Source organism: Phaseolus vulgaris, chromosome 6 (assembly GCF_000499845.2).
Source record: "Phaseolus vulgaris cultivar G19833 chromosome 6, P. vulgaris v2.0, whole genome shotgun sequence".
In the NCBI taxonomy this organism is placed as follows: domain Eukaryota; kingdom Viridiplantae; phylum Streptophyta; class Magnoliopsida; order Fabales; family Fabaceae; genus Phaseolus; species Phaseolus vulgaris.
In genome coordinates, this window is record NC_023754.2 from 25,267,588 (window position 1) to 25,289,715 (window position 22,128).

At 30.2% G+C, this 22,128-nt stretch overlaps 5 protein-coding genes across 5 annotated transcripts; 4 read left to right on the forward strand and 1 right to left on the reverse strand.

The window, feature by feature from the left end:
- Positions 1-53: 53 nt before the first annotated feature.
- Positions 54-2,974, reverse strand: LOC137832206 (uncharacterized). The gene is made up of 7 exons (XM_068640246.1): positions 2,609-2,974; positions 2,473-2,539; positions 2,097-2,143; positions 1,225-1,312; positions 691-821; positions 485-583; positions 54-380 (listed from the first exon to the last, which is right to left on the reverse strand). The coding sequence occupies exons 1-7, from the start codon at positions 2,813-2,815 to the stop codon at positions 300-302; spliced, it is 720 nt and encodes a 239-aa protein (XP_068496347.1). The 5' UTR covers positions 2,816-2,974; the 3' UTR covers positions 54-299.
- Positions 2,975-5,240: 2,266 nt separating this feature from the next.
- Positions 5,241-5,636, forward strand: LOC137833551 (stigma-specific STIG1-like protein 1). Its single transcript, XM_068641893.1, has one exon. It carries the CDS (start codon positions 5,241-5,243, stop codon positions 5,634-5,636), a length of 396 nt encoding a protein of 131 aa, XP_068497994.1.
- Positions 5,637-8,505: 2,869 nt separating this feature from the next.
- LOC137833152 (stigma-specific STIG1-like protein 1) lies at positions 8,506-9,238 on the forward strand. The gene has a single exon (XM_068641514.1). The coding sequence runs from the start codon at positions 8,527-8,529 to the stop codon at positions 9,004-9,006; it is 480 nt and encodes a 159-aa protein (XP_068497615.1). The 5' UTR covers positions 8,506-8,526; the 3' UTR covers positions 9,007-9,238.
- A 2,713-nt stretch (positions 9,239-11,951) lies between these two features.
- On the forward strand, positions 11,952-15,287 carry LOC137832208 (pre-mRNA cleavage factor Im 25 kDa subunit 2). Its single transcript, XM_068640249.1, has 7 exons — positions 11,952-12,306; positions 12,549-12,594; positions 13,807-13,900; positions 14,001-14,074; positions 14,192-14,278; positions 14,371-14,481; positions 14,793-15,287. The coding sequence occupies exons 1-7, from the start codon at positions 12,188-12,190 to the stop codon at positions 14,862-14,864; spliced, it is 603 nt and encodes a 200-aa protein (XP_068496350.1). The 5' UTR covers positions 11,952-12,187; the 3' UTR covers positions 14,865-15,287.
- Positions 15,288-17,077: 1,790 nt separating this feature from the next.
- LOC137832207 (putative pectate lyase 2) lies at positions 17,078-18,941 on the forward strand. The gene is made up of 4 exons (XM_068640248.1): positions 17,078-17,832; positions 18,125-18,228; positions 18,335-18,473; positions 18,579-18,941. The coding sequence occupies exons 1-4, from the start codon at positions 17,098-17,100 to the stop codon at positions 18,795-18,797; spliced, it is 1,197 nt and encodes a 398-aa protein (XP_068496349.1). The 5' UTR covers positions 17,078-17,097; the 3' UTR covers positions 18,798-18,941.
- The last annotated feature ends 3,187 nt before the right edge of the window (positions 18,942-22,128 follow it).

Below are 22,128 nucleotides of genomic sequence, written 5' to 3' on the forward strand. Positions count from 1 at the left end.
TAAGAGAACAAAATTATCTTCTAATATAAATGTAACTAGTTAGATTTGCTATCTTTCATAGAATTAGTTCCTTGCTGTATATCATTATCATTATTCTTTCAAATTACATAGCGTCAGCTGAATAGGTTGGTTTTAATGTCTGACAGAAAATGTCTTGAGATTATTCCGAATACAAAGCTGTCCCATAACTTGCTGACTACCACCATCATTCATGTTCATGGATATACTGAGCTTGAATTATTTGCTCATGCTGTTCTGAGTTTGATATGTGAATGTAAGCGACTGCAAAATTAGGATAGCTACTTCTCTTCTTTAGTTTGATATTCTCTGGCTCCAAATATGGCAGTTCCAATCCTAACATTAGTACTTCCCATCTCGATCTGAAAAATTAGAGTTAGCTGGTTAAAAAATATAATCACAAATCACAATACGTATCCCTTCCTGTTTAAACCATATATTTTCTAAGGGAAAAATGATTCCTTACAGCTTGCTCAAAGTCTCCAGTCATGCCCATTGATAACTCACATTGCGTTTCTGATATTCCAAGTGCTTTACAAACTTCAGTTCTGCAATTGGACAACATCTTGAGAGTGCAGAAGAATATTTAGTTTGTAGAATTATCTAGAAAAGCAAATAAATAGGAAGTCCCAAAAAGACCAATAATTCATGTCCAGAAAGTACAGTCGCCACCTTAAAATTTTCTGGGGTGGATGAATAATCTAGCATGCCAATTGTCATGAGACCAGAAAACTCAAGGTTTGAGCAGTTTGTGATGTGCTTTACAAGATCCACACACACAGCTGGTTCAACACCAAATTTGGCTGGCAAGAAATAGCAGTCAAATATCATTCTTGACATCAATAATAAACTGAACTTTTACAACAATGTTTTAAAATGGGACAAATGAAAACAAAGATGTAGGGCATAGATTATAAACCAGAAGTCAAGTAACCCTTCTAATAAATATTGGTTGCATTTACATATTTAGGTATAGAGATCTATGATGTTATATTCAAGGATTTTCCAAACATATTTTCAATAAATGAATTGGAAGCAACATTTTCCTGTGATTTTGATGTTATTTTCACATGAAATCTATTATAGAGAAGCCGTGTTAAAAAAATTGGTTTAATGATCTAACACAACCATGTCAACATTATTAAGATACCGTACTGCAGATAGTGATTAGTGAATTGGTTGGCTAATCTGTCAAGTGCAACTTACAGGTTTCTCCGCTCGTATTCACTTGAACAAAAACCTTCAACGGTTTCCTGCCAACATTTGCTACAGCACGATCAAGAAGATTTGCAATCTGTCAGACAATAGAATACCAATAATCGGTACACCATTTGCAATAGAATACTAAGATCACATGCACTAAATAAAAATATCTTGTTTGATAGCACATTTTAGACGTAAACTATTTTCTGTATCATTTTAAAATTGAAATCAATTTTTACTTTATAGAACAGAATTGTAAAGAAATTTGTATCGTACATTAAAGGTCTCCTTGGACGAGTTTCTCTATAAGCCCTTCTAAGAAAGAAAACTAAGAAGAAAATATGTTTTTGACTTTTCCACAAATTAAGATTAGCTTATCCACGAACTAAAAGAAAGTAGATAAACTCTACGAGAGTATTTATATAAATTAACTTAAAAATGAGCTGATTTAGTCAGTTTTTGGAGAAACTAGTTCCAAGTTTTCTTCTTATTTTACTATTCTAGCAAGAACTTATAGAGAAGTTCATCCAAACAAGCCTAAGTATTGCTGGAACAAAACTGAACAGAAGACTACATGTAATATAATTTTATTTGCACGAATCCAGAGAACTCATTGACTAAGTGCTAGCTCCATGAATTAATTCTAAAATGTCCATCTGTAAAATTACCATTTAGATGCTCCTATCCTAAAGACTCCAAGTGAAACCCAAATACATTATACCTAATTTCCAGGTTCTATGAATTATCCATATTCCGTCCCCCCTCCAAGAATTTAAAATTTACTCAAGATTTACGTCCTTATATGTACTCATACACGAGAAAACATACTACCCCGACAAGACAACCAACCAAATTATGAAGAAAAAAAAAAGTACCTTCTCATCATCCACAGATTCTACACAAGCAAGGTTGGGAACACCAGCTGTGAAACATAAAAGAAAAGTATTAGAATCCTCATTCATCCCCTCAACATTGAACCCACATTATTGATGTGGTAAATATGAACTCCTCTCCACACAAATTTTTTCCAAAATCCATCATTAAGAAAAATTGTGCTCATGTTTCTAAATCAACGAACAATCAACAATTGAGAAAGTTATTTCATAATTTCCCATATTTTTAAAAAACTCAAGTTTGAGAATGAAATACCACATGTCTTAAACTCTTAATTGATCGAAACTGAGAGAATAAGAATGAAAAATCATCGTTTCGGTTGCAGCAATGGAAGTAGGGATAGTGAATAGTAGATACCGATAAGAGGCTTGACTTTGTTACTCTGCAAATTGCCAATGAGATGCCACTCGATGTCACCGGGAAGCTGTGATTGGGAAAGGAAATATAAGCATTGAGAAGTGAATAAAGCAAGAAAGGGAAAGAACTAACTAACCTGAGGAGCTTTCTGAAGGAGTTCTTGAACGTAGTTCTCGCCGAAGAATCTATGGCCGGCGTCGTATACCTGACGGAGAGCAGAAACTGATTTAGTCTTGCTAGCCGCCACAACACGGATCTCTTGCACATTCCGGCCAGAGCGCTCAGTAGCCCCTTGGACGCGATCCAGCACTGCGTTTAGCGACGGCGCTGCTGACGATGCCATTGGCCTTGGCCCTTCTCACTGACCTCACCACGGATCTTCCGCATATGACAAACGACATGGGGAAATACAGTATTGGACGTGGGCCCATGGACTTGCCTCTCAGGCTTCTTAAATTCTTTTGTTTTTTTTAACAAAACATTTTTTAGATTTGGGTGAAGTAACGAGAGAAATAGAGAATGAGAAAAAATAGTGCATAATACAGATGGTAATCTGACCCGTCCAAGACCTGTTTTATGTTTCAAACCCACGAAGAGAGATGCTAGTACATTTCTCATTCATTTCAATCCAATTTGTAAATTAAGATATAGAAAAATATAAAATAAATCTATAATCTAAAAATAATTATATATAATAAGTGAGAGAATATATATAGATTAATAAAATTAAATGTTTCGTTGTTATGTGTAAATTAAAATTAATGGTTCAACCAATATAACTATGATCCTACTTGTCGGACGGACGTAGTATGCAGATAGTGTAAATAATGAAAAAGACAAAAATAAGAAAAATCATAATCATTATGAGGTCAGATTTTCGTCAAGCGGTTTCATGGATAGATCAAATACTATTAGAGAAGTGAATTCAAGTGAGATAAGAGGTATCAACACATGACAACCAACTTAATTGAATGTATGAACTTTGTTTTAAAGAGAGTATGTTTATTATCAATTTCTGCTCTTGTTAAACAAAATTTGAAAGAACAAATTCCTAACTTATGAAAGAGGGATGAAGACAAAGTGCATATTGCGATTGTGAGAAGTTTCAAGCTTTTTGAGTGTTTTGTCTTTTGTCGTTTATTCCACTTGCCACTTACAATTGTTAACCTATGTTGACTCAATTTATCGTTACAGAATATCTACCAGGCTTACGAAGTCCAGTTTTATCCAGTTCAAAATAAAGATTATTGATTTACTTATAGAAGCATGAATCTCATATTTCATTCCTTGATCCTCACATGAATTGTAAACGGGAATATTCAACTACTACTTGTATCCATAATAACATGTCATAATTAATAAAAAAAATATTCTTATTGTCCATAAAGGAAGATGACAAACTGAGACATTACCCAAATAAACAATGATAAATAATTTCTATAATATTTATTTCTCTAATTATTTCATTCTTTATTTCAATTATGGTAACATATGTTTTAGTGGTGTTGCTTTAAATTTTCTGAAATTACATTCAATTAATATGAATAATTTTATTAATTAATTAAATTAACTAAATTTACATAAGCAAAAATTAGCACATTATATTTAATTACTTTTTTAAAAATTATTTAAATATATGACTACATTACTATTTTAAATTATCCAAAATGCATTCAATTAAAAAATAATTAATTATATTATCTAAATTTATAAAAAAAACACACACACAATGTATACTCATTAAAAAGAAAAAAAAAGGAAAAAAAAATGCTAACATGATTAAAATAAATATATATATATATATATAAACCTGCTAACAAGCACGATTTAAAAAAAAAAAAAACTGAATTAGTATATAGAAGCAAGTAAGCACAAGCACGACTGGTCTATTTCTAATTTTCCGAAGTCTATCTATTTCTGTAATTTTATATACAAATTCCACCACTTTTATAGAAAAGATGCTAAGGAGGGAATAAGGTAGGAAGAGGCTAATGGGGAAAGAGAACAAAATTGTCTTCTATAAAATTAAAAATAAATAATAGTAAGTAAAAAATGTTAAAAAAATATATAAAGAATATTGATGAAAAAAATTAAATAAATTTATATATTAATTATTTGTTTAATAAGTTATTTTAAAAGTAGTTATTAAAATAATCAAATGAGTTAGTAGGTAATTATTTATCTTATTAAACACATTCGCTGTATTATTCTTCTAATACAGATCCTCCTCTCTTACAAGACAAGTATCCCCTTGAAAATGTTCAAATGTGTAATAAGAATTACCTTTTTATAACTAATACTAATAAGAATTCTGTTATTCAAATTAATTTGTTACTTACAATATTGAGCTGAAAAGATGTGTCAAAATTCTTTTATATAACAAAGGTCAAACTAGGCGATTGGAATGTCTGCATAGTATGGTGGTTCTGTAACGGTTTTTTGGTTTCCTTAGACTGCATATAATCGAAAGACTAGTTGGTTTTCTTATACAGATTTTACACATAAGATTTAGTTGTTCTTGAATAATCCTTCTATTTTCAACTTATTAGTTATATTGAAGAAGTTGTTGCCAAAAATTAAGCCTAACTTTTTCTACACATCAATTTGGCCATTTTAGACCACTCCACTAACTAACAACTTACACGTAGACTATTAGCTCATGCACGTAATCTATGTAAAAGCAAAACTCATCAACCTCCTCTTCTATAAATACTTGAAACATTCTGAATCAAAGCATCCACCTCCACCACATTACTTCTTTTTCTATGATGAAGTTGTTGAAGACCCTCTTCCTTGTGGCCTTGTTAATGGCTTTGGCCATTACTGCTCTGTCAGCAACATCTGCAGATTCGAATGAAGAGCCAAAGTCTCTCCGAGGAACAAGCCGATTCCTTTCCCAGAGGGTGGCGTTGACATGTGAGAAGAACCCGAAGATATGCCTTGCTAAAGGTAGTGCAGGGCCTGATTGCTGCAACAAGAAGTGTGTGAAGTTTTCCACAGACAGACTCAACTGCGGAAGGTGTGGAAAAAAATGCAGCTTCGGAAAGATATGCTGCGAAGGGAAGTGCGTGAACCCTAACACTAACGAGAAGCATTGCGGCAAATGTGGCATCAAGTGCAACGCCAAAGGTTCTTGTGTTTTCGGGATGTGCAGCTATGGATAGAGCTTGCAACACTCAACCCTTATTATTATTCTTTGCATTGATTAATTACTTGGTTTTTACAAATGTTATATATTTCCTTAAATGTCCTTATTATTATTCTTTGCACTGATTAATTACTTGGTTTTTACAAATGTTATATATTTCCTTAAATGTCCTGATTATTGTTTTTACAGTAGTTTGTAATTGGTGGTTTGTGAAATAAATTATTAAGTGTAATTTGTTATTGAAATATTTCTTCTTATATAATCCTCAAGTGTTGGAGACAAAATGTAAAAAATATGACATGATTTTCAATTAAAATATTAATTATATATGTAATCAGTGATACTTTTCACATATGTGTAATACAATTTATTTATCTATTTTCATTAATTTATAAATAAATTTATCTAATTCATCTCTTAAAAAATAGAAAAAATGAAGATATATGGACCAAATTAATCTATTAATAATAATAATTCATATTTTATTTTTCTAAATTCCATGGATTATACTATCGGCACGAAATTAATCTAATTAATTTTTTCTCAATTAATTCATTCTTAAATTTATTTTTTAAGTTGTTAAAAAAAATTAATTTATTTTAAAATTTATTGATTTTTTTAAAATATTATTTTATGAATGGATTGTATAATTTATTTATTGAAGAAGAAATCAGTTAATTGGATTGAATTTTTATTAAATAGATAATAACAACTATAACATGTCCAATGCTTGTAATCAACGAGTACTAAATGATATAATTTCCTACAAGGGGGCACATTAACCAAACTGTTAATTTAAAATAAACTGTAGAATCTCAAAACATTTGAATAGTTGAGCAAACTCACTAAGTTTTCATAAAAAGATAATTAAGAAGCCACTTAAAAATATGTGGATTAACTTATATAAGGTGATTCAATTTAATAATTGATATTCAATTTGAACTCTACTTAGTTTTCAAAGGGTTTTTTTCATATTTTACGAGACTTTTTCTATGTATATTTTATTGAATTTTACAAAATTTACATAACATTTTTGCAAGAAACTTATTTGTTCTAAATTTTTATGAAAAAATCTGTAAAAGTTACATAAATATGAAAAATTATAATAGTAGGTTTGTAGGTATTATCGCTAAACAAATTTGGATTGAGTCCTAAAGATAGTTTTTTGGCCGACTTTTTAACACTGTCGCTTTGAGATGTTTGAATATCACATGAGAAAAGTTTCACCTATTAGTGAAAGTATTAGAATATATGAGTATAGTGTGTATTGCATGAAATAATGTTTACCTGTTATTTATCTCTCTTAAAGTCGTAAAGCTCTTTTATAACACTCATAGATCCCCTTCAAGAATTAGTAACCTCATAATAAAGAATATATCTTAGTCGATTCAGTTGTATTAAATATTTAAATTTTTTTTTGTTACCTTAACACCAACGTTAATGTATTCGTTATTTATCAAAAGCAAACTCTTTTATGTCATTGGATATGTTTTCCTTGTTTGGACCGAACCGCATTTGTTGGGATCAAAATTAGTAATAATATATATAAAGTAAGAATGAAAACCTAATCAGTATAACCTATTTATTTATGCATAGGAGGTTTTTTTTTTCAAATCTTGTGGGGATTTTAAAAGGTTGATCCAACCAAATAAATTTAAAGTGTTTGTTTAGCAACAAAAATAAAATACAAAGCTATGTTCCACTATATATGTTAAAAGGCTTGCATCATTTGAGTGGGACCTGGTGCTTTATGATAGGGTAGGCCTCGACCTTTAAGCTTTAATAGTGTAATCCTAAGAGAGCCGTAGGATTTTTTTGTTTTTGCTGGTGTATTTTCTGTTTTCTTATTTGTGGAAGATTTGTTAAAGAAACCTGCTACTATGTAAACTGTGTGGTTTTCTCGATATTATAAGGACCTCTAAAATATTTCTTTTAATTGATTTATTTGTTATTAAAAAAATCAAAAAATAAGTTTGAAATAAAATAAAAAAGTTTAAGTTTATTTTCACTTAATCAAGAATAATACTAATTTTCCACCAAGCCACTTTATAGTAAAACATAACCATGACAGTAATTTAAGCAAACTTGGAAAAAATGTGTACGTAGACTAACATATTTACACCTTTAAATAAATTAATAAATATATAATCTCAAAATATTATAGCAAAATTTAATGAAACACTTATTCTATTCATTTAAATAAGCTTGGTGGAAATAAAAAAAATGACTTTCAAAACTTTTTCTTATATTTGACTTAATTAATTTATTTGGAATATACCTGCCTCAAAAAGTTAGCATAATATTTTTTTCCATGCAAATAGGGGACATAGTAAGACTTTGTCATTCATGTAAAGAACAGTCTTGTAAATTAATAATATATTTTAAACAGACATGAGATATTAACACAAAATAGAAATAAAGCTAAAAAATTTTAAACCAGTAAAAGGTAGCTGAAATGAAACACATGAGCTGGTTGTTGACTATCTATGTTAAATACTTATTTCTATTTCTTATATCAGAAGGTCAGAGGGAAGAAAACATATCAGTGCCTCTGTAACGGTTTTTCTGGTTTATTTCAGGAAAGACTGCGTTTTCTTAATACTTTTGTACAGGCAATTAAATGTTTCACACGGCACAAGTTAATCTCGCCATCTGCATAACAACGCACAATATATCCAAGACATTCACATTTCATACGTAGAAAGAACAAATCTATCTAATTTCGTTACTTCACCACACATTAGTTAGCTAGCTGTTGAATTAGACCGCTCCACTTGCACACTGTTTCAATCTTTCCAATCTACTATACTATTACCTTAAGCTCCTTCAATTTACTCCATTCCTTCTATATATATAGCCACCAAAGAACTCTTCATTTCACTCCAAGAAAACCTTTCTATTCAGATATGAAGTCCCTTCTTCAGATACTCTTCCTTGTGGCCATGCTAGTGCCTTTGGCCATTGCTGATTCACAAACACTACACACACAAAAATCTCCATTCCTCACCACCACTTATCCTAAAACTCACAACTCTACTGAAAGCCCAGCTACCCCATCTTCTGAAAGTCTAGAATTAGCCTCTCTCCGTGGAGCCAAGGGCCTCCATGGCCATAAAAATGTGCGTGGGGCCATGACTTGTGATAAATACCCTAGAGTTTGTCGCGCTAAGGGCAGCGAAGGACCTGACTGTTGCAAGAGAAAATGTGTGAACGTGTCAACTGACAGAAATAACTGTGGCATGTGTGGAAAAAAGTGCAAGTACTCGCAAGTGTGTTGCAAAGGTAAGTGTGTGAATCCTATGTTTGACAAGCACCATTGTGGAAAATGCGGCAACAAGTGCGTCAAAGGGGATTCCTGTGTTTTTGGTTTGTGCAGCTACGCGTGAATGAATAATAGGGGCATCAACTGGGATGAATGCGAATATTCAATTAATTAGTTTTTATTATTTGGTCGAATGAAAGATTATAATCTATTATTTGTATCTGACTAAATAAAGGAACACAAATGATCATTTTAGGATGATATAGATGATCTTTGTTGCTACGTGGGATATATATGTAACTACCATTCTTTTTTTTCATTTGTCGTGGTTGAATAAATTGAATTCATTTGATATATTTATAGCTTGTGTTGTTAAAAAACTTGTTAAAGGAGTATACACGTTTTCAGAATTTGATCTTACGTGACGAGGAAAATGGTTTTTAGTACTAGGTGGTTTTTTTTGGATATAAAGGATTATTAATTTGCATTAATTGAACATTTTTTCTTATAATTGTAGTTTAAAGGTTTGAATGCAGTGGCGGAGCATGCTCTTATTCCATGGGTGCCACTGCACCTGTTCATTATTTTAAAACAATCTATTAAATATATTAATTGGGTATATTTTGTCTTGAGAGGTATGAACAAATCTATATGTAAGCTTAAATAGTAATACAAACATAAAAAAATTATGAATTTTAAAAAAATTATTTATCTTTCGTTTTATTTATTAGAATAAATCTATAAAACCAATATCTATCAAATTAAAATACCTCTAACTAAAATATACTAAATTAAAAGGAATTCCTTTTTTTTTTTTTAGTTGGCTACTATATATAACTTTTCTATCTAAGATGACAGTACTTTCTAGTTTGAGGGCCTAGTTTGTGAATGCATTAATTAGGCCCATTAAGACTGTGAAGCCCGTGACCGGTCCACATACTTGGATCTGTGTACCCATCCTATTTCTCTCTTCTAAATTTGTAGTAATGAACCTTTTGTGAATTGTTCCTATTTTTCTTGAAATATCTTTTACGTGAACATTTAATTTAAAAGTATATTTTTTCTCCAAATTGACTTAATAGTTTCCTTGTCTTATATATTACATTCTCATGTTTTCATCTTTCTTTTTGATAAAGCTAGCTATGCTAAAAAGTAGGGTGGAATATAATTCACTATATTAACTGTTACATCTTTGCATACCTTTTTTCAAAAGAAAAAAAAAACCTAGTTTAAGTTATAGTTCATCACTTCAAATAGTAATTCATGATGTCAATGAAAATAACTTGTTTTTAGGATTTAAAATAGGCAAAAGTAAAACCAAACAATAGAGAGGTGGATAAGATAAGTAATATCAAGAATGAGTATAGGGTAGAAGATTATTTAAGTTAAAAATGAAAAATTTGTTTTTATATTTAGTAAACTTTAAAAAAAATCTTTAAGTCTAACTCAATCTTAAAAAATAACCTGTAAAATAAGATTTGTATCCACTTATATATTATAGATTAATCTTATTTTTAATTGTACAAAACTGATTTAAGTATAACTCAATATTTCAAAATGGACTTGTAAGATAAAATTTGCATTCACCTATATATATCATGATTAATCTTTTTTTTAGTCGATATCTTAATTATAAAAAATATTATAATAATGATTATTTTTTTTTATTAGAACAAACTTATTTAGATTCTGATTAAATAAAAAATAATATTTTATCTTGTTCATAAAAGTTAATATTTTGTAGATATAAATAAATATTACATTTGATAGACATCGTTATTGAGTTTTGTTTATTTGGCTCAACTTTCTTTTTCTGTTTCAGTTAGGTTTTAGTATTTTTTTATATATATATACCATGTATTTTACTCTCTAATACATAAGTAAATAAGAATTTTTTTATTTGTTTTTCTCTCTTTTACGCTTGAATCATTATCTCTTATTTCATTTACAATTAGGGTTTATAAGAACATTCCTTTCTCCATTACGATTACTTACGTGCGTGCGATTACGTGCGCTCTATTTGATGTACCATATCAGACCAGAAATATTCATCTTTATTTATCGTAATATACATACTGAAAGAAATAAAGACTAACAATATAAATTGAAAAGATATAAATAAAATAAAAACTTCAATGAAAGACATATTAGAACAAACACTTCAATAATTAACCAAATAAAAAAAAACTTGAAAAAGGTTCCAATACCACATATTAGATGAACAATAGAACCAAATTTTGGATTTTTATTATTTTAGAAAAAACTTTCCTTGACTTTCATGGAAGACTATAACTTCCAACTAAGTCACACTATAAGAAATAAGATTTTCAAGGTGCCTTACTCTATGGACCATAAAATCATCAATGCCACTCATACTAAAGGATGAGTCCCAGTAATTATGTTGGAGACTTTCCTGAATTTATAACTTCAATACAATATTTATAAAAAAAAGTATTTCCCACACAATATTATACATTAGAAAAGGTTGAGTTGTACAACTTCAACAAGGAAATTTGTCCTTTATTCAATACACGGTTAACTTTGATGAGTTGTCCAAATTATTAATTTTTTAAATTTTAAAAAATTAAACATACATCACATGTGTTTTTGCTAATTAAGATAATTGAGACAGTGAAGTATATAATAAAAATTAACTACCAGACTCAAGACGTGGTAGTTTTAAAATATAATTAAAATTAAAATAAAAACCAATTTATGTACATCAAACATAACCCTCCTAGTTATATATTATTATAAACCATAAATAATTTATAGGTAATTATCTTCATTGTGGCTTTGGTAAGTTATTTGAGATATTTTTATGATACTTTTCTTTATTCTATACAATCATGAAATATATAATAAAAATGTAATTTTAGAATAGAATTAAAGATAAAATAGAAAGGTGATATGTGGACTAAATATAAGATTTCTATTATATATTATCAGTGATGACAGGTGGTATTGATTTAAAATATATATATATATATATATATATATGTTTCTAATTTAAAAATAGAATTACTTAAAAAAAATTATTAATTAATAAATAAATTAATATAAGTGTTTGGCAATGTGAGAGGTTGGGGCTAGTGGCCCATGACCCGGTGTTGAGATTTAACAGTATGAGAGTTGACGAGACGATATGAAGATCCAAATCGAATCTGAACAATATTACAGACCTAAATTCAAAAGCGCACTCTAGTGAAGTGTTCTGTTGAGTTCGCCTTTTCTCACTGGCCAATTCAATTTAATCTGTGTTTTCTCAGCATTCAATTCAAATCGAAAAGAGAAGAGAAGAAAAAATGGTGTCGTCCCAAGTTGTGAATACATACCCGTTGTCGAGCTACACGTTTGGCACAAAGGAGCCCAAGATGGAGAAAGACACCTCCGTCGCGGATCGTCTCGCTCGCATGAAAGTCAAGTTCGTATCCTCTTTCTTTTCTTCCTCTTTTCCAAACCCTAGATTAAACAGCCCCTTTTACTTTAGTTTTCACCTAGACATCATATGAAATCGTGACTTTTCTTCTGCTTCAAAATGGAAGAGTAGAAAAGAGACGAAAACCCTTCTGGTGTAATAAGTTTACCTGTGCTTTGTCCTATGTGCTGCTCAAATTCGTTATATACCCTAAGGCTTCTTAGATATCATCATTTACTTTGTTTCAGCTATATGAAGGAGGGAATGAGGACCAGTGTCGAAGGAATTTTACTGGTATGTACTTTAACCTTTTTTTTTTTTTCTATTTTTTTATCAGTGTACGTGGTGGCAGCACTCATTTTTTATCTGGTTCTTGTGTGAAAACAAATTCATTTTGATCATATTTGTACAATACTTTCCAACTTTATTCTAATAATCTGTTGTTATTATAACACCATGAGATTCACTTTCAGTATAGGGGGCGGCAAATTGAAAACAAATGTTTCATGTAAAAGCTAAATTCAAAGTGACCATAGCATATAAGAAATGCAAATATATAGTATTTATGGTTCACATACATGACACTCATTTTTTCAAGTTGGCTCCTAGACTAGATGTCATTGTTGAACTACTTGTTGTATGAATTTATGGTTGGCTACAAAATTATTTCTATTAACTGGAAGAACAATATATGACATATGGTGTCATTATCTATCAGGTTTTTGGGGTTTTGATTTAATATTTTTTTTTGGGGGAGGGGGGGTTGGTTGTGCAGTAGGTACAGGACAATAGTGATGTTAACAATATTCTCTTGTTGGAGCTAGTGTTGGTTGGGATTTGAGTTATACTTGTGAATTGTGTTAATTGATTTCAATAACTCAGGTGAAATTATGAGATTAGTATGCCAATATTTGGTTGCGTAGTTATCTAAATTGAAGAGTTGATGATAGATGATGCATACTTGATTTTATCATAACGTATGTTCCACTGTTATATAATCCGATTCCCCTGGGCAACTTTAATATTATTGAACATTTGAAGTTAATTGACTATATCAGTAGATCTATAAAATTGCATTCAAGTGTTTATCTAATTGACCATGTAGTCATGGGGTTTAATCATATGGACATCCTCTCTGACCATGAGGGTGAAGTTGTGTACATATTTGACTGTCCCCAAACCCACATTATGGGAGCTTCATGTACCAGACCACCCCCACTTTGGAACTTTGGCTCACTAAGACCAGAAAGGACCATCTAAGTGGAGAAAAAATTGATCCCCTTTTGGTGGGATTCTTTACTTACAGCTGATTAATTCTGCATTGAACTCATCATCCACACTTAGATTTTTACTTTTTCAATTACTTATTCCTATAATACACTGTCCCACTATGTTCTTGTTAATTCTCATCCATGACATTGCTTTCATAGGAAAGGAGTTTTATCTAATTTCCTTGAAGGTTGTGTTTTGTCCTCCTATCTCATCTTTATGCCTCTAATATTGCAGGTACAAGAACATAATCATCCACATATACTTCTTCTGCAAATTGGAAACACATTTTGCAAACTCCCCGGTGGGCGTCTCAAACCAGGAGAGAATGGTAAGTTCTTGCTTCTGTATTACGAACTTGATAGTTTGAAAATAGAAGCTTGTGGTTATGCTTATATACTTGTTTGTGGGGTTATTTAATGCTGTTGCAGAAATGGAGGGCTTGAAGAGAAAGTTGACTAGCAAGCTTGGTGCTAATTCACCGGCTCTTGTGCCTGACTGGCAGGTATTATTACTTACTTTTTGCAGATATGGACTTTGGGAAGCCATGTTAAATTTTCCATTCTGTTACAATACCCGTGTTTTTTGTTGCTCATTTGCTTTTATTCTTTGAAAAATGCAGATAGGTGAGTGTGTTGCAATCTGGTGGAGGCCAAATTTTGAAACCATAATGTATCCATACTGCCCCCCTCATATCACAAAACCCAAGGTAATTTGGGAAAAGAATGTCATTGAATACATTGGATTCCTGGTTCAATTGGTCCTTGCTTACAATAATACCTTTGAATATCTTGTATGCAGGAGTGCAAAAAACTTTTCCTTGTTCACTTATCTGAAAGGGAATACTTTGCCGTGCCCAAAAATTTAAAACTACTTGCTGTTCCATTGTTTGAACTCTATGACAATGTTCAGGTATGTTAATATAGTTATTTTCCGTTACTGGATTGTTGAATGAACTCTTTATAATGTGAAGAATCCTTCATTATTATTGGTTGTCCAATGGAAAACCATGTATAGTAACTGAAACTAAGTAAGGGAATGCTTTCAGTTGATTTGGGAGATTATGAATCTTAAATGCTTAATTTTTTTTAGGCATATGTTAGAATTTTAATCTGCAGACTGATCATGGTTTAAATTTGTAAACTTAACCAGCTATGTTTGTCAGTGAAAATATGTTATATTTTTTCTGTGTCTCATGAAATTTGTTTCTCATTTGTTTGCAGAGATACGGTCCAGTTATATCCACCATTCCTCAGCAGCTATCCAGATTCCAGTTTAAAATGATCACTAATTGAACGTAAATTCGAAGCTTACATGCTGATAAATTAATACTGTCATTTTTATTTACGTAACTAGGACTGGCATTATTGCGTAGACTGGCCAGAGGACTGAGTTTTGAAGTGAGTTTCTAAGTAGAATAGTTATTTCCTGACATGGATTGTCTGTATTTATCCCTTGCACTATTGCTAGATCTCGATTATCAACCATCAACCCAAAAGATGGAATCAAGTATTCAACTTGTAGGTTATATACCTAATACCCCAGTAGAAATCAAGGTGTTGAAAAGGTGTCTTCATTTCATGTCTGTTGCTTCTGTCCTCCTCAGGTTGCCAATATCGTAGTGGACAGGGTTAAAGGAATGGGCATTGGTTTTCGTTGCAAGCTTTTCTGGTGAAAGGCAATTGAATGGAAAAAATTATGCATTTGAAATTCAAATATATTCCTCGTGGCAAAATGTATACAACAATGACTAAAATTTAAATGCTCTCGACATATTAAATACAGTTTTAGCATATCCAATTTCCGGAAGTTGCTGCTTGTGCACGCTTGGTGCAGTAGCACTTGATTCAAACATTGAAAGTTCAAATTCTTTCTTATTATAGTTTGCTTCACCAATATAAAGTGCAAGGGCTTGGTGTGACTTCTTCTATTGATAGTAATGAGAAAACGTCAAGTAAAAATAGTTTTGGAGGTGGAAGCAATTACAATGTACATAATAGTAGTGCTTGATTTTGGAAAAGGGTTGTAATAATATTTAAATGAATTGTTTCATTTTGGCTCCCCATGTCCAAGACACTGTCTCCACGGTTCGCTGCCTAAATATTTTTGTTCAATTTTTTTAAAATTTGTATTACTGTCTAAATGATTCCCAGAATGAATACATTAGTGATATTTACTATATTTTCAATCATACATTTATCTGATTTCTAGTAGAAATCAAAGCAGTATTGGTTAATGCACTCGAATTTTAGGGACTGGATTTGCTTGAATTGCTTTGCAATGAAGGCAAAATATGAGTTTAACAAATTCAGGCGTCAATATAACGTTTTGACAGTCTCATTCATGTGATATAATTTTGACATTAGTGTTTTCACTATAATCACTCCTCTCTCAATATATATATATATATATATATATAATTTTTTGTGACTAGGAATAGTTAACATAAATTTTCCAAAAATAATTTTTTATAGAAACAGAAGTTACACTTTCATACATAAATGTATTTCATTTACTATTTATTTTGATTTTTATTTTTGTTGAGGAGGGAAGCTAAGCTTTAAACATTTTTATAAGTGTTGGAGTATTTTAAAAGGCTCCCTTTACTAATTTTATTTTTTGTTCATAAAAAAACTATTTATTAAACTTTATCTCATAATATATTTAAAAAAATTAATTAATTCAAGAGATATTAAGGATCGAGTCTTATCAAATAGAACAAATGTCATCACTTCTAACTGGAGTCTTATAATAAGTTTACAAATGTTAACTTTCAACAATCTAACCATTAAATTATAATACTTTATTTAGTATTCACAATTTTTTATAAAGTTTGAAATGTATTTGATACTTTATTAAATAAATTTAAGTAATTTTATATTATAGTTTTCTAATTATAAGTGGATGTTACCTAAGATAACTTGTTATATATATTTAAATTACTTAAAATTTAAAGAAGACGATTGATCAGACAATATCAAAATATTCAATGATAAAATATTTTACATGAATAAAGGTTTACATTGATAAAAATGATTTGTTATCAAAAGCAATTAAAAAAATCTCTTTACTAAGATTGACACCTAAAGTTTCATTTGATCTTGTCCCTAGGACATGTTAATTAATCCGTCAATGGTGTATCTTGTTTATTCAATTATTGTGTATATGGTGAGCATGTTTGATTCAACACAGTCCACCACTAACTTATTTTATTTCCAACATAACCCCATCCGTTGAACTGGTAATTTTGATTCTAAAATCTTAGATACACAAGATTCATGAATGAATTTATACATACTGTCACTGTTTCGCAGCTACACAACCATGGGTTCCAATCATCTAGTCAACCAACCCACGTCTTTGTTGGCTAAATGTACACCAATCAATTCCTGATGAGTAACTCTCTAATCAAACAATTCACAGCATGCATGGCTTCTTCAATCGTGTGCACCACCTTCTTAATTTACTCTTCTATTTGCCATGTATATAACTCCATCACCCATTTGCTGGCGATCAAATTCTCAAGCTATGGCCACTTTAACCATTCTCCTAGTGCTCTCAGCATGCATTCTACCCACCTTAGCTTCACCACTGAATAACAGAGATTCAACAAAGGAGTTCAATGCCCTCTCTCCTATTCCAAACTATATCACCAAGAGTAGCCCTCAGAATGCTGTTATGAACACAATAGATTCATGCTGGCGAGCCAAAACAAATTGGGCTTCTAATCGCCAATCCTTGGCTGATTGTGCAATTGGCTTTGGCAAAGATGCCATAGGAGGAAAATTTGGTGATGTATATGAAGTCACTGACCCTTCTGACGACCCTGTAGACCCAAAACCTGGCACACTTCGTTATGGTGCAATCCAGACAGAACCCCTTTGGATAACTTTCGGCAAGGACATGGTTATCACGCTGAAGAATGAGCTCATGCTGAATAGCTACAAGACCATTGATGGGAGAGGAGCCAAAGTGGAGATTGCAAATGGGGCTTGCATTACGATACAAGGTGTTAGCCATGTAATCATACATGGAATTGGCATTCATGATTGTAAACCGGGTGTGGGTGGCATGGTTAGGAGCACTCCTGAGCATGTTGGGTATCGTGAAGGCTCTGATGGAGATGCCATTAGCATATTTGCCTCCTCCAATGTGTGGATTGACCATTGCTTTTTGGCTCGTTCCACCGATGGTCTCATTGATGTTATTCATGCCTCAACTGCAGTCACCATCTCTAACAATTACTTCACCCACCACGACAAAGTAAGAAACATAAAAAACATACTCCTCTTCTTTCTTTTTTTAACCTTTCTTTTCATTACCATGATTTTTTATGTATTTTTTTATTCATCTACCAACTTTACTAATAACTAATCTCCACATTACACAGTACTTTACCAATAACTAATCTCCATATTACATGGTACTAATGACATAGAACCAGTTAATAGAAGAATTTTTGAGTTGAAAATAGAGTTTTTTCACTCAAGAAACATCTATAATTTGTATCCAGAGGCTCATATTAATGAGCATCTGTTCTATGCACTCTTTGCAGGTGATGCTGCTAGGGCACAGTGATGAATACAGCGCGGATAAAGTCATGAAAGTAACAGTAGCTTTTAACCGCTTTGCCAGTGACTTAATAGAAAGAATGCCAAGGTAAAAGAGTGGTTTTTGAAGTACATATTTTTTTTTTCATTACAAGATTCAATTCCTTCAATTAATGTTAAAATATTTCTTTATTTGGATGATGAAATGCATGCAGGGTGAGATTTGGTTATGCCCATGTGGTGAACAACCGGTATGACGAGTGGGTGATGTATGCCATTGGTGGCAGTGCCAACCCTACCATTTTCAGTGAAGGAAACTATTTTACGGCTTCAGATGATTCTGCTGCAAAACAGGTAACTAAGAAGCACGAGGACTTCTCCTCACAGATTGTAGCAGGTTAATAACATATTAAGCATTTCAGTTTGTGTTACTGAATGTGGTTCATTGGTTGGTGACAGGTTACCAAGAGGGAAAGTAGTGAAGGTTGGAATAATTGGAAATGGAGGAGTTTTGGAGATGAATTCTTAAATGGTGCTTATTTTGTGCCATCTGGGTATGGAAGTTGCACCCCATTGTATTCAGATGCTCAAACTTTTATAGCGGCCAAGGCATCCATGGTGCCCTTTTTAACTCTCAATGCAGGGCCACTTAACTGTGTTGTTGGCAAAGCTTGTTAATTTGGCTCAACATTTTCACCCTTCTTCTTTATTTCTTTTTATGATTTTGTGTCTTGAAGCTCCAATAATTTTCAGTCATTTACACTTAGCACAGAGAGTGAAATAGTGTTGCAACCATAGCATACCAGAGTGCATCTTCTGTTCTTTCTTATTATATTCCAAATCAATTTTCCAATCAACATCATATTTTTCTTAAATTCATTTCTAAAAAAGTTTGGTATCTATGGTTCTCGACGTGTTACCAACAAATTGTCATTGTAAGTGCATGTGGATAATTTTGACTGATCATCTACACAATGTACTTATCAATATTTTTTTTTTTTTCAATTACATTATACTATTGATAATCCATATATTTCTCTCTAATGGCTGGTTAAGATTTTGGTGTTCGTGGATCATATTTAAATAATTTTATATTATGGTCTTAATTTTCACCAATTTATTTAGTGGAATAATCCTTGGTCATATAATAAACTAATATCTCGTGCAAGTCATTAACTACTTTTGCCGTTATCAAACATGACAATTACATGCAAATGTTAAACCGTATTCCCAATTAATAGATTTTAGTGTGAGGGTAGGTAAATAAGTTAATTAAGAACTAACTTAATAGTATTTATTGAATAAAAATATATTTACAATTTGTATTATAGCTACTTTTAAAAGTAACTTTATCTTAATAAAGTTGTTCATAATTTTATTTAAATGAAAATTAATATAAAAATCATAAGCAGTTTTTTGAATTTGAAGTATTTTCTTAAACAACCCTCTTATCGTGACCTTAGACTTTTCTTTATCACGTCTTTGGTATAAATTGAAAGTTTATGTTTTCTTTCCTTATTTCTTTAATTAAAAAGTGGTACATATGATAAATCTCTAAAAATATGCTAGACAGTCCCTTCTCAAGTTGTTAATATTCTTTTCTTTCAAGTGTGTCACTTTTTAAAACTTTAACTAAATTTGGGCCTGCCAAAAAAATAAATATTTTTATGAATTCCACAAATTTTGTACGGATTTTGTTCAGTGTTTAATTTTCTTTGTTGTTGGTTGAAGTAGTCTTGTAATATCAAGACAATAACAGTAAATAACAAGAGAAATGCTATGAAGAAAATGTTATCTAAATGTTTAGTGCATGTTTTTACTATTGAAGTGGTGGGCATGGAAAACTTTTTCCTAAAAAAATAAAATAAAAAAATAAAATGATTTCTTTTTTATAATTTAAAATTAGATCATACATATAATATAAATTTTGAAAAATTAAATATTTTTTTTACAAATTAATTTATATATAACTTAATTTTAAATTCTATATAAATTAAAAATAAAATTTTAAGAATTTAAATGGGAGAATTTTATACATTTATGTATAAATTATTTTAATTTATGAAAAAACTAATTTTATAAATATAGTTGTCCAAACAAATAAATAATTTAATTTAATTAAACAAATTAACCAAGAAGAAAGAAGAGTTTGAACTCTTAATCCTAAACCCTAAACTCTTACATCCTTAATATTCTCTTAATTTCGTAAAAAAGAATTATATGTAGATATAGGTAGATTTAGTAACGAGTTGTGACACAAATACTTTTTAAACTATCTTCACCAATGTATAATATTAAATCAATTTTTAAGTTGTTATTTTTAGGTTACACATTATAACTTACTAGCTTGTATTAATAATATCAAAATTGGATGCAACTGACCAATCATATAAGAACTAAGTGAACCAATCAAATGTCTAGCTCAAATAAATAATAGAACCAACATAAAGAAAAACCAATTAAAATGTTGAAAAAGAAGATTAAGTGAATTTTTTAGTACAGTATATTATATTGATTTTTTTCTTTTTAAAAAAATTTAAATTATTTGTTATTTTTTACGCAAACTTCTTATTTTAATGCTATTATATATTCAGCATCATGTATTATATACGTATGTCAATATAGTCTCACATTGCTCAAGAGTTGAGACAAATGGTAGTTTATATACTTTCTTTTTCCTCAACACATTGAGACACCTTTTAAGTATAAAACCGTGACAGAGCATCGACCTCCAAAACAGATAATACCTCAGATGCGACGGCAACAATATATATTTCATTTTATAACAAATTTTGTTTATATATTTCCTTTATTTGTGGTATTTTTAATTTTGTTTATTTTAAGACTTTTTTTTGGTTCACAAAATTTGAACATGGATGTTAGAGTTTTACCATAACTTACACATATTGTTGAACCATATAATCTATACTCTTTATTTATTTATTTTTTAAAAAATAATACTTGGGTTAATTAAGAAACGGTCTCTTAATAGAGAATATAGATCTATTTCATAAAGTAATAAATATATTCATCCTCAATTTCTTTTACAAACTATCATTTTTTATCATTCTTGCTGATAAAAAAAAATAAAAATTCTTGATCCAGTTTTAGTGCATATTATATTCAATTTATTCCGTAATTGTCATTTAATTTGCATTTCTCTTTATTTCAATTATATTCTTCAATTGTTTTCATTGAAAATAGCTGAAATCTCGTATAAGGTCTCTTAATAAAGAATATAGATCTATTTCAGAAAGTAATAAATATATTTATCCTCAATTTCTTTTACAAATTATCATTCTTGGTCCGGTTTTAGTGCATATTATATTCAATTTATTCCGTAATTGTATAATTTGCATTTCTCTTTAATTCAATTATATTCTTCAACTGTTTTCATTGAAAATAACTGAAATCGTATGAGGTGTATGAATAAACTGTTTAAATAAGTTTACATTTTTTTTATTTAAAAATGGTCGAATTTTAATAATAAAGACCGAATAATGATTCAATTATAAAAAAAATATGCTAAATTTATTAAGATCTTAGAGATATAATGATGTTTTAAGTGAATACAAAGTTTAAAGATGTAAAAATTAGATTGAGTGTATTTTTTAGAAAATAAATGTATATTTATAAACTTTTAGGGTTAATTAAATATACAATGGTTAACAAATATTGGAATAATTAGTTTATTATAATACTTGTGACTAACAAAAATGAGTTTTCAAATTTGTAGTGATTTGACCCAATTATATTCTGAATATTTTTGTACTGGTATATTAAAATAGTTATTTATACAAAAACTTTTTTAGAGAAATTAGTTTTTAAATGTTAGTGGTGGAACTAAACTAGCAGTCTCATTAACATACTAAATTGAATAATGTTTGTGAAAGTCAAAGACTAAATAATTTGGTACTATAATTTAGAAATTTAATCAGTGTATAATCAAACTTAAAACATGCGACATTAGGCATGTATTTACATTTTTGTTATCCTTGAGTGGAATTTT

Coding starts and splice junctions, on each gene's coding strand:
- LOC137832206 (XM_068640246.1), bottom strand. CDS start 2,815: ATGGCATCGTCAGCAGCGCCGTCGCTAAACGCAGTGCTGGATCGCGTC. Junction 2,540..2,608: donor TCCTTCAGAAAGCTCCTCAG/GTTAGTTAGTTC, acceptor TCCCAATCACAG/CTTCCCGGTGACATCGAGTG. Junction 2,144..2,472: donor CAAAGTCAAGCCTCTTATCG/GTATCTACTATT, acceptor TATGTTTCACAG/CTGGTGTTCCCAACCTTGCT.
- LOC137833551 (XM_068641893.1), top strand. CDS start 5,241: ATGAAGTTGTTGAAGACCCTCTTCCTTGTGGCCTTGTTAATGGCTTTG.
- LOC137833152 (XM_068641514.1), top strand. CDS start 8,527: ATGAAGTCCCTTCTTCAGATACTCTTCCTTGTGGCCATGCTAGTGCCT.
- LOC137832208 (XM_068640249.1), top strand. CDS start 12,188: ATGGTGTCGTCCCAAGTTGTGAATACATACCCGTTGTCGAGCTACACG. Junction 12,307..12,548: donor CTCGCTCGCATGAAAGTCAA/GTTCGTATCCTC, acceptor ACTTTGTTTCAG/CTATATGAAGGAGGGAATGA. Junction 14,279..14,370: donor CTCATATCACAAAACCCAAG/GTAATTTGGGAA, acceptor TCTTGTATGCAG/GAGTGCAAAAAACTTTTCCT.
- LOC137832207 (XM_068640248.1), top strand. CDS start 17,098: ATGGCCACTTTAACCATTCTCCTAGTGCTCTCAGCATGCATTCTACCC. Junction 17,833..18,124: donor ACTTCACCCACCACGACAAA/GTAAGAAACATA, acceptor CACTCTTTGCAG/GTGATGCTGCTAGGGCACAG. Junction 18,474..18,578: donor ATGATTCTGCTGCAAAACAG/GTAACTAAGAAG, acceptor GGTTGGTGACAG/GTTACCAAGAGGGAAAGTAG.